This window comes from Acinonyx jubatus, chromosome B1 (genome assembly GCF_027475565.1).
Source record: "Acinonyx jubatus isolate Ajub_Pintada_27869175 chromosome B1, VMU_Ajub_asm_v1.0, whole genome shotgun sequence".
NCBI lineage: Eukaryota > Metazoa > Chordata > Mammalia > Carnivora > Felidae > Acinonyx > Acinonyx jubatus.
In genome coordinates this window covers 57913821-57927520 of record NC_069382.1, presented here as the reverse complement: position 1 = coordinate 57927520, position 13700 = coordinate 57913821, and the positions used below count along the sequence as shown (strand labels likewise).

Sequence of the window (13700 nt, the reverse complement as noted above, 5' to 3'; positions counted from 1 at the left end):
TTATAAAACCTTGAAAGGAACAATGTCAAGCCAAATTAGCTGTTTTCAAAGGTGTCTTATCCATGATACTATCCAAGATTAATTTACTAGAAAGAAATTGAGTTATTCAGGTCATTTCATTGCCTGTGTTCAGTTACTCGATCAATTTCACTCAAGCTGCGTATCAGGTCCAACTGCAGAATGCAGGCAGGAGTAGGCGTGTGGGCCTGAACAAATGGGATGGTTTTCCTCCACTGTTAAAGGAATGTGGTTGGCTGGTACCTTGTTTCCCCCAAGGAAACGATACACCCAAAACACTAGGCCTTTTGTAATAAAAACTTAATCCCAAACATACTTCCCTCAATTCCCATATGTTGAGAAAAAGATTATCAGGACAAAGAAAAGCTCAGAGATTAGTTCCCAGAGGGCCTGAAGGAAATTTTGAGTTTCCTGCTTAGGTTAGGCCCTGCCAAGGCCAGGGATAAACAGCATCACAGCATACAATTTATTTTCACCAATAAATCTGTGTTATATATGGAATCCACATCCTTTTAAAATCACATCTGTGCCTGTTAGCTCACACATTGATCGAACTGGAGGCTTAAACTTAGCAGATCTAAGGGATGCCTAACAAGAGTTTCTCCCCAAACCCTTCTTTTGTCTTTTCTGTGAACCAAAGTCTATTATCAATCAATTTCTAATGGGAAGCACACTGCTTTTCATTCTAGGATAAAATCCAATGGTCTTTAGCTGTTTTAACCAATAAATCTGTTTATATACATAACCCAAGGACATGTAAGTTGGCACTACATAACAGTCTTTCTGAAAAGATACAATGAAGCTCACTTCAAAGTGCATGCCATTATCATGGAATCAAAATACAGCTTCCTGGGCCCGACCCTACAAATATCTAAGAAAGATCTCATGACTGACCAATGTTTCTCTAAGAGCTGCAGACTGGGAGTCAAGATAATTAACTGCTAATGAGCTCATGGTCTTAGACAAGACACTTCACCCCCTATATGAGCTAGACCAGAGCCCCCCCTAATGTGTCCACCGTCATAGTCATGGAAGTGAAGCACTAAACATTGAGACTCCTGCAAGCACCAGTGAACACAGGGCCACTCCTAGTATTTGAGTAAAGGAAGAGATAAAAGTCACCAAAGAATGATTAAAAGCAGAAGCAACAGAAGTAAATTGCCTGAAGGTGAGCATGCCCAGAATAAATGTCCTGAATAGGGACAGACTGACTTTCTGCTGTTCTTTTCCTCATGGAACTGCAAATTAGTTGGGCTCCTCTACAAGAAGGGGCTCTGTGAAGGGGGGGAAAGAGGTGGGGTAAGCAAATGCAAATGAGTGGGTGCATCTCTGGCTTACCCTGAAGCCACTGACAATACAAATATGCCACAAAACCACTTAATATCATGAATCATTCCTCCAGCTGGCAGAGGCCAAAAAATATCTTGAGTGTGGCCAGAGAAAGATAAAATGTCTTAGTTGCTTGTAGCATCATGTGCTTTTACAGATGTCAATCACAGATATCTGTGCACATCTGTTCTCGTGACCCACCTAGACAGCACAGTCTATAAATAATCTTCTAGTTTATGTATTTGAAAGTTCAGCCGTCACTCAATAGTCACCATATATAATAGCAAGCCAGCCCTTTACTCCTTTCTTCTATTTCCCCATCCTGTTGCCTGGAACTTGGGATGTCCTGGTGAGATCTCTAAATTCCGTATAGAAACAGGAGGATAAGGTTCTACCCATATGGTGGAAAGGTAAGCTGAAAAGCACATCACACCAGCACTGACTGCCTATATGTGTATTCTATTCAGGTGAGAGAAAAATGAACGCTCACTTCTTAGGCTCCTTCCTTTAGATTTTCTAAGTCCAACCAAACCTAATTAAGGAAAAGCAAGACAAAAAGTGGACCAAGATGTTAAAACATCCTTTTCCTCAGCTCTGTAAAAAAGGAAAAGAAAAAGAAAAAGAAAAAGAAAAAGAAAAAGAAAAAGAAAAAGAAAAAGAAAAAGAAATGGGCCATAGCAGGAGGAGTCACATCTCCTGATCGGTCCTTTGCAAGGCAGAGGAAAAGGACAGTCCTATTTCAAAGAGTCTCACATGAGCCATCTTCCCATATCCGCTGATCTCCACAGTCAGGAGAGTGTCTGCCTGTCACACACTCCTGCTATGCTACACACACCCATTGCTTTATTACAGACTGTAGTTCCCTCCAATGCAACACTATGCTAGACAAGTAGTGTTTTCTGTAAACCTGAGCCGGAGAAGCCAGGCAGCACTTGAAACATCTCCCATCGTCTTCTTGAAATCACTTCTCCCTGAGGCAACATATTACCACTGAAAACAGAACGAATTAGAATATGGGAGGAGGGGTGGAATGGTTGAAGGGGAAACTGTTTTAATGGAACACAGAAAGAGCCTTGTTTCCTAAGCTACTCCAACCAAAACAAAAATAGCTCTACTTTTATAGTCTTCATTCCCAGCTCTGGTGTGGCACCGTCAGACATGCTCACACCTGACTGCCGAGTTCTCTACAAAAGACATAAACTCGAGCTTTATCCTCCCTTTCTCTTTTAATTTTGTCTAGTGCCAAAAGATTACTGTCTATTTTTTTAAAGCTATTCCTATTCTGAGTTGCCACTATTCTTACCAGAAACTTATCTTTTTTTTTTTTTTAAACAAAACATCATTGTACAAATGTTGCTAGGTCACAAAATAAAAAACGCAGTCAAATGATCCAATTTTCTGTTAGTGAATGGCCAGCTTTACTAGACCCCTCTGTCAGAACCTTATTCAAAAATCTTTTGAACCTTTCCAGAGTAATCTCACTTGGTACTTCTTACTCCAATCTATAATCCATGTCTATTTTTCAAATGGATATAATTAGTTACATGTAAAGTAACATAGCTCTCCTCTCTACCCATTTTCAAGGGACGCCTCATTCAATAAATATTTATTGAGTGTTTACTGTATGTCTGACATTTGGAATACATCGGTGACCACAACAAAGATGTCTGTCCTCATCATACTCATGTTCTAGTAGGCTTTGTCTGTGTGTGTGTACTAGTTCCCTCAAAAGATCAAAAGTTTCATGGCCCCACCACCTAAAAACTACCAGTGAACCACAATCCCATTCAGAAAGTGAATGCATTTAACTCGCAACATGCAGGATGAATCTAAAGGAGTGAGGTCAAATAAATGAGGCCGAGAGAACATAATTTTTAATAAAATTGGCAAAGAATACCAGAAACCATGTTGTAAATTTTTATTCTGTGGCTCACAACAGGCACTTATTAAACTGTAAACTTTCTGAGGACCAGGACCCTGTGTGTACGTGTTTCTTTGTTTAAAGGAAAATAATTTAGTTTTGTATTTTTTTGAAAAACACTACAGCTATATTATAAAGTAGAACGTAACATCTGCATGAATTTTAACAACTAAATATGAGATTTCAAAGAAATTTCTCCTACTTGTGACAGGCTACTTTGGACCGGGCTCTCTGACCTTTGAGTTGAGGAAAATATAGTGGTCATCTAACTGGATAATTACAGCAGCCCTGTGAATTAGGCAGGTAACAGTTAGGCTCATTTTGCAGTCCAGAATTAAGGCCTAACAAAGAAGCATACATGGTGCCTAGAAGGTTCTAAAAATAAGGCACTCAATAAATGCCTGCTGAATGAATGAATGTTTCCAATCATCTTGTGTATTTTTATTAACACAAGAATAATGTGCAGCAATTTCTTAAGATAGTCCAAAGCCTTGATGAACTAATAAGCTTTTTAAAAAAGCTAGGCCAATTTCTAACTTAAATTAAATGCTTTTTCACGTCCTTTCTTTTTTCTCTATAGCTCTTACTGGGAAGCCTGAATGTCGGGGTAAATTAGATGGATGCAGGCAACTGTCAACTATGGGTTTCAACCACAGCATCTTTAGTTTGGATGAAGGTAAAGTTTTAGTTGGCAAGATCTCCCAGAGCAGCCTTGTGAGGAAGTTCTGTAAAACTGAGCAGTTGCTTGAAACTAAGTATGTAAATCATTTTGTAATTTCTGATCCTTCCTTTGAAAATGACTGAGTAAGTTCAGGTTAATACACTCAAGTTAGTTTTCTCTTCTCCATTTTTCTACCTACAGAATGGAGAAAAGCTTTATTACATCTCAGGAAAGCTACTATCTTCTGAAGGCAAAAATAAGCAGTCTTGTTTAGCTAGTGAATAAACATGTTTGTGAATAGATCATTTTGTACCTGAGCTCTGTTCATGCCTTTTGGATGATTTACCTGAGAAGGGGCACTGCAGGAAAGGCCAGAGAGTTCACTGATCCGCGCGGCAGCCGTAGGGTTACTGGAGCTGATGAGGACAGGAGGGCTGATCTCCATGGAGTGGCGGTTCTGGGATGCCTGGGAGGATTTGCTGGCCATGGTGAGGGAAGTAAAGGAGTGCCGCTTTTTGGTGTTCTTCTTGGTGTCAGAGTGCTTTGGGGCATTGCTGCTCTGGGCTGCTGCCAAGGTACATTCTCCAGCATCACCTCCTGGCCCAGGAGGCTTATCCCATTCTATCAGCTGCTTAGCTGCCGAGTTAAACTGCAAACCAAGAAATCGACACAAGACAGTTACACAGTTCTCAAGGATTCACTGAGATTTCTTTTCAACCAGCTTTATCTAAAATTTAATGTCATCACTTTAGAGTTTGCATTTGCAAGCCTCTTTATATTTTTTCCATGTGGATATCTTTTCTCTCAATAGTGGCATTTCATTAGATCTGTCATTAATAGATGTTAAATCAAGAATAAACAATTCTAGGGGCAGCCGGGTGGCTCAGTTGGTTGAGCATCTGACTTCGGCTCAGGTCATGATCTCATGGTTCGCGAGTTCGAGCCCTGCGTAGGGCTCTGTGCTGACAGTTCGGAGCCTGGAGTCTGCTTCGGATTCTGTGCCTCCCTCTCTCTCTGCCCCTCCCTCGCTTGCACTCGGTCTCTCTCTACCTCTCTCAAAAATAAATAAACATTAAAAAAATTAAAAAAAAAAAAGAATCAACAATTCTAATTCAACACCAACAAGGTAAAAAAAGTTTTCTCCAAGAATATTCAGAATATCTAATTTTAAAACTTGCCGGTAACAAATGAAGATTCAATTTCAGTTCACTGATGAAATTTAAATCAGAACAATTAAAAGGGTCCATTTGTCTACCTGAATACTCTGTTGTCCAATAATGGCTAGGTGTTTCCTCAGAGCACAAGTGAACACTGAAGGGGCAACTTTTGGGTCTGGTAAAAAACAAGCGAGATGACAAAGAACGAAACCATTACATGTTAACTAATATACTTCCACATAAATTAATCTCCCACTTCGGTATATTTTGGGAAAACTTCACAAAAAAGTTGGTAGACATTGTTTTTTATTTTTTAAATGTTTATTTACATTTGAGAGAGAGCAAGAAGAGCGAGAGAGAGCAAGAACACATGCGTGAACGGGGGAGGGTCAGAGAGACGGGGAGACAGAAGATCTGAAGTGGGCTCTGCCCTGAGAGCAGAGAGCCTGAAGTGGGGCTCAATCTCACAAACCATGAGATCATGACCTAAGCTGAAGTTGAACGCTTAACCGACTGGGCCACCCAGGAGCCCCAACATCCTTGATTATCTGTCATGTCACTGCATCAATTCTTCTCATATGTACTTACAGTTTAAATCATAAGGGGGTAAAACATGAAATTCAAGTCCTTTGGCAAGCTAACTTGTCTCTTTGAAAAGTTCTCTATTAAGGGTACAAGGGGTCAAAGGCTGTGCACTGGGCTGATAGCACCAGCAAGAAAGGAAAGAGCATGAAATTTGTTTTTCCTGAGGTAGAATAAAACGTTTCCACAAAACTTCCATGATAATAAGCTGTATATAACTTACCAAGATATTACAGTAATAGGAAATCATTGAGCACATAGTTTAACCTCGCATAAAAAAACATTAAGATAAAAAATAATGGACTTTTTAAAGGTAAATTTAGGTAAATATTAAGGATAATAGGGATTTTCTTATCTCAGCTTTGCATGCTCAGCACTTTACAAACAACCTTAGATAAAATATCACCATCAAATGTTATTTTCCATCTACCTCAATGGTTAGGACCATGTCTCCTTGCCCTGTTGATGAGAATGTCCTATTAGAAGAATGGAAATCCTGTCAGTCAATATGTAACAAAGTGAACTTGCTTTGGAACAACTGGCTGCTCACAAAGCTGTACTAATTGCAGCTCAGTAGCCAGTGCTTCCATAGATGACTGCAAATTGATTAACAATTTGTTCCTGTGGCTCCCCAGGGCCTTGAATTCACCCGGCCTGTCTGATCTACAGTTAGTAGGATACATCTTTTTCAAACATGAGCATGCCTCTCCTTCAGACTTCAAGGATTTTTTCCACATGATAAACTTTCAAGAATAATAGGCAGTGATGCTACCATTAACACCTATCAATGCCTGAAGTATCAATGGCAGGAGAGAGAGGAGACAGACGATCATAAGGACTCTGTGTTACGTGTTTAGGAATGAAGAAATGAGGTACTATTAAAGGGTGGCCTTAATATAACATTACACTAGCATTTGGCCAGGAGATCCAGTACTTACAAATCCTACCTTGGCCTAGCCATCTCACCTTCTGGTGGTCTCTAAGAAAATCAGATGCCGGAAGGAAGAAATGTAATGTTTAATTATTATGGTGGGAGTGGCCCAAACCTCAACAATACCAGAAGAAGAAAAGGAGTCACAAAATGCCTTCTTCTACTATAAGCTCATTTAGATCCCAAGGCACAAATCCTCAAAAGCATGACTTAATCCACATGCTGGAATCTGACCAATTAACTCAGCACTCATGTTGCATTGAGTAAGAAATAAGGGAAAGAACTGAGAAGATTTCCTTCCCATTAAGGCCAAAAATACGAATTGAAAAAACTATTGCATCTACTTGATATCAAAGTTAAATTTATTCTGGGATCAAACCATAGCTTCCATTAGCAATGTCTGCTTTGAAATAGTCTGAAATATTACCATGGTCCTGTTCATACCCAGCCAAGTGTTGCTTTAGTTAAAATGAATTAAAATTTCAGGTTTCTGTATGCCGTGCTCTGGAATAAACATAAGAAATATATTTCCTACATATATTCCCTATATTTCCTGCTGTTTTTCTCATTATAAAAATACAGGGTGCTTTCCCTGTACCTTTTCCTATATTTTCCATTAAATAAATACATACTGATCTTTCCACTAAAATAAATACACATCGATCATTTGTTACATGATGGATGATGTGCTAGGAGCTGGAGATCTATACATGCAGACAAATGGTTCCTGCCCTCAAGGAGCTTACAAACAGACTTATAAATAACACACTCTTTATATTTTCCTGAGTTTTACTTCTTTCAGTCAACAATACACTTTTCGAGACTTATCCATATGGCCTATGAATCGGTCATTTTTTTAAAGTGCTATATAATATTCCATTGTGCAGATACACTACAATTTATGCATTCTATTGTTGATTGATATTTGGGTTCCCTTTACCTCTCCTCCTGTCCCTTCTTCTCTTTCTGAAGACTTCCTCCTTCCTATAAATTTTGGCTATTAAGAACAATGCGGCCATGAATAATCTTGTGCATATTTCTTGGTGGACTAAGCACTCATCTGGATGTTTGGTATATGCCTAGGAGAGGAATGGCTGGGCTACACAACTGGCATGTTTAGAAAAATAAAGTCTACATGCAGAAGTATGTGCATACAGGCAGACCCATCGCGGTGTGGTGGAACCAGCAAATTGCAGAGAGAAGACCACAGTTCTGGTCTTTTGTCTCTCTTAGCTCTCACATGTGTAATGCATTATGTCACTTAAACAGATATAATTCATTTTTCTATTTCACATCTTTCATTTTTATTTCTCTAAATCACCTATTATATTTTTCCTGCACTTCATTTTTACACACAGGCAGTCATATTTGTTACTAGAATGCTGCCATACTTTAAAATGACGTTAGGCATCTTCTGAAGCAGCAGAGGTTAGTACTTAAAAATGCTATTTGCTGCCTTTGTAAGTTCCAAGGAAAAGCACAAAGTTAAGACTATTTGGTAGAGGCTTTAAGTAAATCAGGCAGAAACTTAAAGAGGCCTTTATTGTAAGTGTACCTTAACATTCAGCAACAACAGGAGAGCAAGGATCTGACAGCTTTTAGTGGAATTTTGATAATGTTCACTTATGAATGTTTGTTTGAGCTCACTAGTGTAAACTTTCTGTGACATTTATCTAACCATGACCTTTTAGTTTAGGAGTACACTTATCACCTACGAAATAAATTTGTATCCTAAAATACCTTCTTTCCAGCATTTGGTAAGGAGTATCTGATGAGACCTGGTTGCCTACAAGGTAAAATTCAGTACATTGGAGCTAAAGTAGGGACAAATGAGATTTGTTAATCTTAAAACTGCAATGTCTTTTTTTTTTGGAAAATCTAAAATTTAGATGGAATATTATCAGAAAGATAAAGAAGTATGAGAAAGGAAATACAGACAAAATATTGATAATACTAACAACAGCAACAAGACAGCTGAAGAAGTATCAAATAATCTGTGGCTGAAGCTGTCTTCGCTAAAGAGACTATGATTTTTTGAAAAAATTTTTAACGTTTATTTATTTTTGAGAGAGAGATGGGACACGAGCAGAGGAGGGGCAGAGAGAGAGGGAGACACAGAATCCAAAGTAGCTCCAGGCTTTGAGCTGTCAGCATAGAGCCCGACGCGGGGCTTGAACCCACAAGCTGTGAGATCATGCCCTGAGCCGAAGTCGGATGCTCAACCGACTGAGCCACCCAGGCGCCCCTAGAGATTATGACCTTTTTAAAAGATGGAACTTACATTTTTTAAAAAGGAAAAAAATTTTAATGAAAATGAAATTGAGTAGTCACTATTTGATATGAAGCTTTACAGATGTATCTGTTAGTTCTTGAGCACCAGAGAATACAAACAGTAGGTCTGATGGAGGAGCCTATACTAATTCACAACCCACTAGAGTATCCCTTGAACGTAATAGGTCTTTTACGACAAATAAAAACTTTAGAAAAACATATTATAAAAGTAAGATATGTTCATGATTTTTAAAAAGGAAATACTATAGAATAATATGAAGTAATAAGTGAAAGGCCTTGGCCAGTTTCCACATGTCTCCCCCTAACTCATTTCCCAGATGTATCTAAGTTTAACAGTTTAGAACATATCCCTCCATATGTTTTCTATGTAGATATTGTTAAATATGCAAAATATGTATTTATTAATTTTTAACACAAATGAAACCAACTGGTATATACTATTCTCTCCTATAACAATATCTCATCTTTCTGCATCAATAGAGACAGCATGGTATTTCATTGTACAGACATGTCTCATTTAATATATCTTGGCATGTTTGTGCAGGCATATCTGCAGGGCAAACTCCTAAAAATGAAATTGTTAGATCGAAGTATAAGCTTAAAACACTTTTTTGAAGGATATTACCAAATTGCTCTCCAAAAATTTTCATCACCTCCGATGGTGTATTTTTTTATTGCAATATATTTAACATACTACATTGCGTAAATTTTAGCTGTACCTCCAGTAGACTATTAAGAAGTCTCTGTTTTGAGGTGCTTGGGTGGCTTAGTCAGTTAGGCGGCTGACTTGATTTCAGCTCAGGTCATGATCTCATAGTTGGTGAGATACAGCCCCACAGGCTCTGCCTTGACAAGGTGGAGCCTACTTGGGATTCTCTCTCTCCCTCTCTCTCTCTGCTCTTCTCCTGCTCACACACAATCTCTCTCAAAATAAATAAATAAACTTTAAAAACAAAAATGTATCTGTTTCTCCACATTGTTAACGGTATTGGGTATTGTCAATCATTTAAAAAATATTATTTGGAGAGGTAACAAACTATATTATACTGTTTTAATTTGTATTTCTCTATTTGTTGAGATCAAACATCTGTGTTTTTTGGATTTGCATATTATCACACTTTATCCATTTTTCTATTGGGTTGTTTGTATTTTTCTTATAGATCTATGACTGTTCTTCATATATTATCTAAGTCATTCTTTAATATAACATGTATGCATGTATATATATGTGTGTGTATATATTCACCAAGTTACAAATATTACTCCAATTTGTTTTTTAACTTGTTATGTTTGTTATATATACCTTTTTATTTTATGTGCCAAATTTATCTTTTCCACTAATGGCATCTTAATTTATCATGCTTTAAAAGTCTTATTCTATAATTATTTTTAAAAAGAAAACCATTTTTTCCCTACTATTTTGGTGGCTCCTTCCACCCTTTTTTTTCTTTCTTTACATCTCAATCTTTGAACAATGTGCACATTTGCATAAAGAATAAGGTGAGGGAGGCACCTGGGTGGCTCAGTCGGTTAAGCGTCCAGCTTCAGCTCAGGTCATGATCTCACAGTTTGTGGGTTCGAGCTCCGTGTCGGACTCTGTGCTGACAGCTCAGAGCCTGGAGCCTGCTTCAGATTCTGTGTCTCCCTTTCTTTCTGCCCCTCCCCAGCTCGCACTCTGTCTCTCTCTCTCTCTCAAAAATAAATAAACATTAAAAAAAAATTTTTTTTTTAAAGAATAAGGTGAGGATTGTGCTATGTTTTTTTCCACGTGGCTCAGGAGCTGGTCCATCACTGTTTATCTAATAGTCCACTTTTTCCTCATTGGCTTGAAATGCACCTTCACAAAGCTATGCTTTAAAAGAACTTCAGTGTTCTGCTACATCACAAGGTCCAGTGTTCCTTCCCCAGAGAGTTAGACACTTTGAATACCAGTGAATGAATGTTACAGGATGTAAATTCATGCCATTTACCTCCTCTTAGCAGAAACAAAAATATTTTGCCTCACATTACAGTCCTTTGCAAAATCTTTTCACATAGTAGCAATGAAGAATTTGTATTTCCATTAGTCTTGTATTCTTCCCTGCAATTTAGGTAACAAGATTTTTGTTTTTGTATGATTGAAATACAAAAGCAAGCTCAGTCTTCATTTATAATACAAGACTCCCCCACAGAAAAGGAATACTTATAAAGACTGAAGGGATTACTCAGAAGTCTTTTAAAATTGATCTGAAAGCCTCCCTCAGGTAGCAACTCCATTTAGGGCTCAGTAAATATTTGTTGAGTAAATAAAAATGTCAGTCTCTTAGAACTATCAAGGGAAGGAGGGGCTCCCTCTAGACCAGCACTGTCCAACTGAAGTATAATATGAGTCACGTGTGTAATTTAAAACTTTTAATAGCCACATTTAAGAAGATAACAGGTAAAGTTAATTTAATATATCTTATTCAGTCCAATTTATCCATTATCACTCAACATGTAATAAACATAAAAAAATTATTGAAACAGTTACATTCTATTTTTTGAAATCCAGTGTGTATTGTATACTTATGTCACATCTCAACCTGGAATAGGCATATTTCAAGTTCTCAGTAGCTACACATATTGAAGAGTACAGCTCTGGACTCTCAGGAGTTGATGAAGGGGAGAGGAACTACACCCAAGATGGCTGTCTCCTGAGGCTCATTAAGCACAACAGATTTGCCAAACAGAGAAAGAACAACTGAAACTACTCCCCTGACCTCCCCTGGCCCACGTTTGTGAAGCCTTGTGAGCCCTGAAGTTGTTCACTGGTAATGAGGGTTACTCCTTTACCCAGCAGGGCAGTGAGGAACACAGACTCAGTACAGCCTTCATGACATCCTACGGGGAAAAGGATTTTCAAAGTAACTGCCCCAATGCACTAAGTTAGGAAGGTGAGAAACATCAGTTATTTAGCTCCTCGCTTACTTTTTTAAGTGTTTATTTTGGCAGAGAAAGACAGAACATGAGTGGGGGAGGACTTGAACCCATGAACCGTGAGATCATGACCTGAGCCAAAATCAAGAGTTGGATGGTTAACTGACTGAACCACCCAGGTGCTCCTGGCTTAATTATCCTCACCTCTGTTGGCCCCAGCTGTTAAAAAATAAACAAACCAGAATTTTCTTTTTCAGGTTGCTGATTCTGAAATATAAGGGACAAAGGGAGTGTTCACTTCATTGAAAGCCTAAACAGAATTTTAGCTGCGGGAGCTGTATAAAAGATTGTTGAAGAAAACCACAGGAATTGAGACGCCTGGGTGGCTCAGTCGGTTAAGCGGCCGACTTCGGCTCCAGTCATGATCTCGCGGTCCGTGAGTTCGAGCCCCACGTCGGGCTCTGTGCTGACAGCTCAGAGCCTGGAGCCTGTTTCAGATTCTGTGTCTCCCTCTCTCTGACCCTCCCCCATTCATGCTCTGTCTCTCTCTGTCTCAAAAATAAATAAATGTTAAAAAGAAAAAAAAATTAAAAAAAAAAAAGAAAACCACAGGAAAAGCTCTGAACATAAAGTTGAAAGGTCTGGGTTGGAGCTAAGTCTCTCCTCATTGGCCAAGTACTCTTGGGGAGACCATTTAAATTCCATGGCTTCAGTTTCCTTCGCTGTATAAAACAGGGAAGGTAATATCAATTCTGTATACCCCAGGTAAAAATGAGTACAGGTTAAAGTGCTCTGTAACCCATAAAGCTCTATATGAATATGAGTTATTCTCACTGTTCCCAGAGAGATCCCAGCTGGTCCTTCACATGCTCCATTGCCCTGGGCAAGTCACTTTTTTGTATGTGTGTCTCCTATTTGTCATATGTAACATGAAGTTGGACTTAATGATCTGTAAAGTTTTATTCCTATGTAAAGTAGTGGTGATACCTTTTCTCAACCCAAATCAAAAACATCCCATTCAAAATACTCAGAGGCAGAGACCTCTTTGTCAAGTATAAAGCCCTCAGGCCCAAGGTGACCAGAATCAAACATAAAGACTTTCACTCATTCAAGTGTTTTTTGAGTGACTATTATAAGCCAGGCACAGTACTGTGTGGGGTAAAGGGGACAGAGAGAAACAACCCCACCCCCGACTTGTGAAAAAAGAAACCTAGAAAATAGCACGATGGATTTCTAACATTGGGTAGGAGGTGCAAATTCACCTGTCAGCAGAGCTCATTCAATGAGACCAACAGGGAGCAGTGGACTGTATGGTACATTGGCAAGTGTCTGTCCTCTCTCAAGAGGCAACTGCTTGCTGGTGTCAGCTGATTTTTTTTTTTTTTAAGGAAAGCTAGAAATTTAGGCTTATGTAAAATTTCCTGATTTTTCCATCTTAACAATGAATTAAAACGAACCCACTCTGTAAGCCAAGCATAAAATTCATATGGAGTCATTGTCTAACTAGGGAAGAAAAAGTACAGAAGATAGCAGAAGCAGGAGGGAAAAGCAAAAAGGCACTCAGAATTTCAGGTTACAGGGGCACCTGGGTGGCTCAGTTGGGTAAGTGTCCGACTCTTGGTTTGGCTCAGGTCATGATTTCATGGTTCATGAGCACATACTCTCGCTCTTTCCCAAAAATAATAAATAAACTTTTTATTAAAAAATTAAAAAAAAAAAAAAAGAATTTAGGGCTACAGAAAGGCCTTGCAAAGTTTCCCAGACCAACCAACCAATATGCCAGAAATGAAAAAGGCAAGTAGTTACAGGGAGATCAAGAATAGTGGTTGTGATGGTTAATATTATGGGGGGAAAAGAAAAAATCGTGGTAGATGTCCCAGGGAGAATAAAACAACAAAATGAGAGCTACGAAAA

The 13700-nt window shown here is 38.6% G+C and overlaps 1 protein-coding gene across 1 annotated transcript in view; it reads right to left on the bottom strand.

Moving 5' to 3' along the window:
• The window catches only part of SH3RF1 (SH3 domain containing ring finger 1), a 177360-nt gene that overhangs the window by 33541 nt on the left and 130119 nt on the right, over positions 1-13700 (bottom strand). The window contains exon 5 of the mRNA XM_053216730.1: positions 4276-4578. Within this exon, the coding sequence (XP_053072705.1) occupies positions 4276-4578 (303 nt within the window). The remainder of the gene's footprint in view (positions 1-4275; positions 4579-13700) is intronic.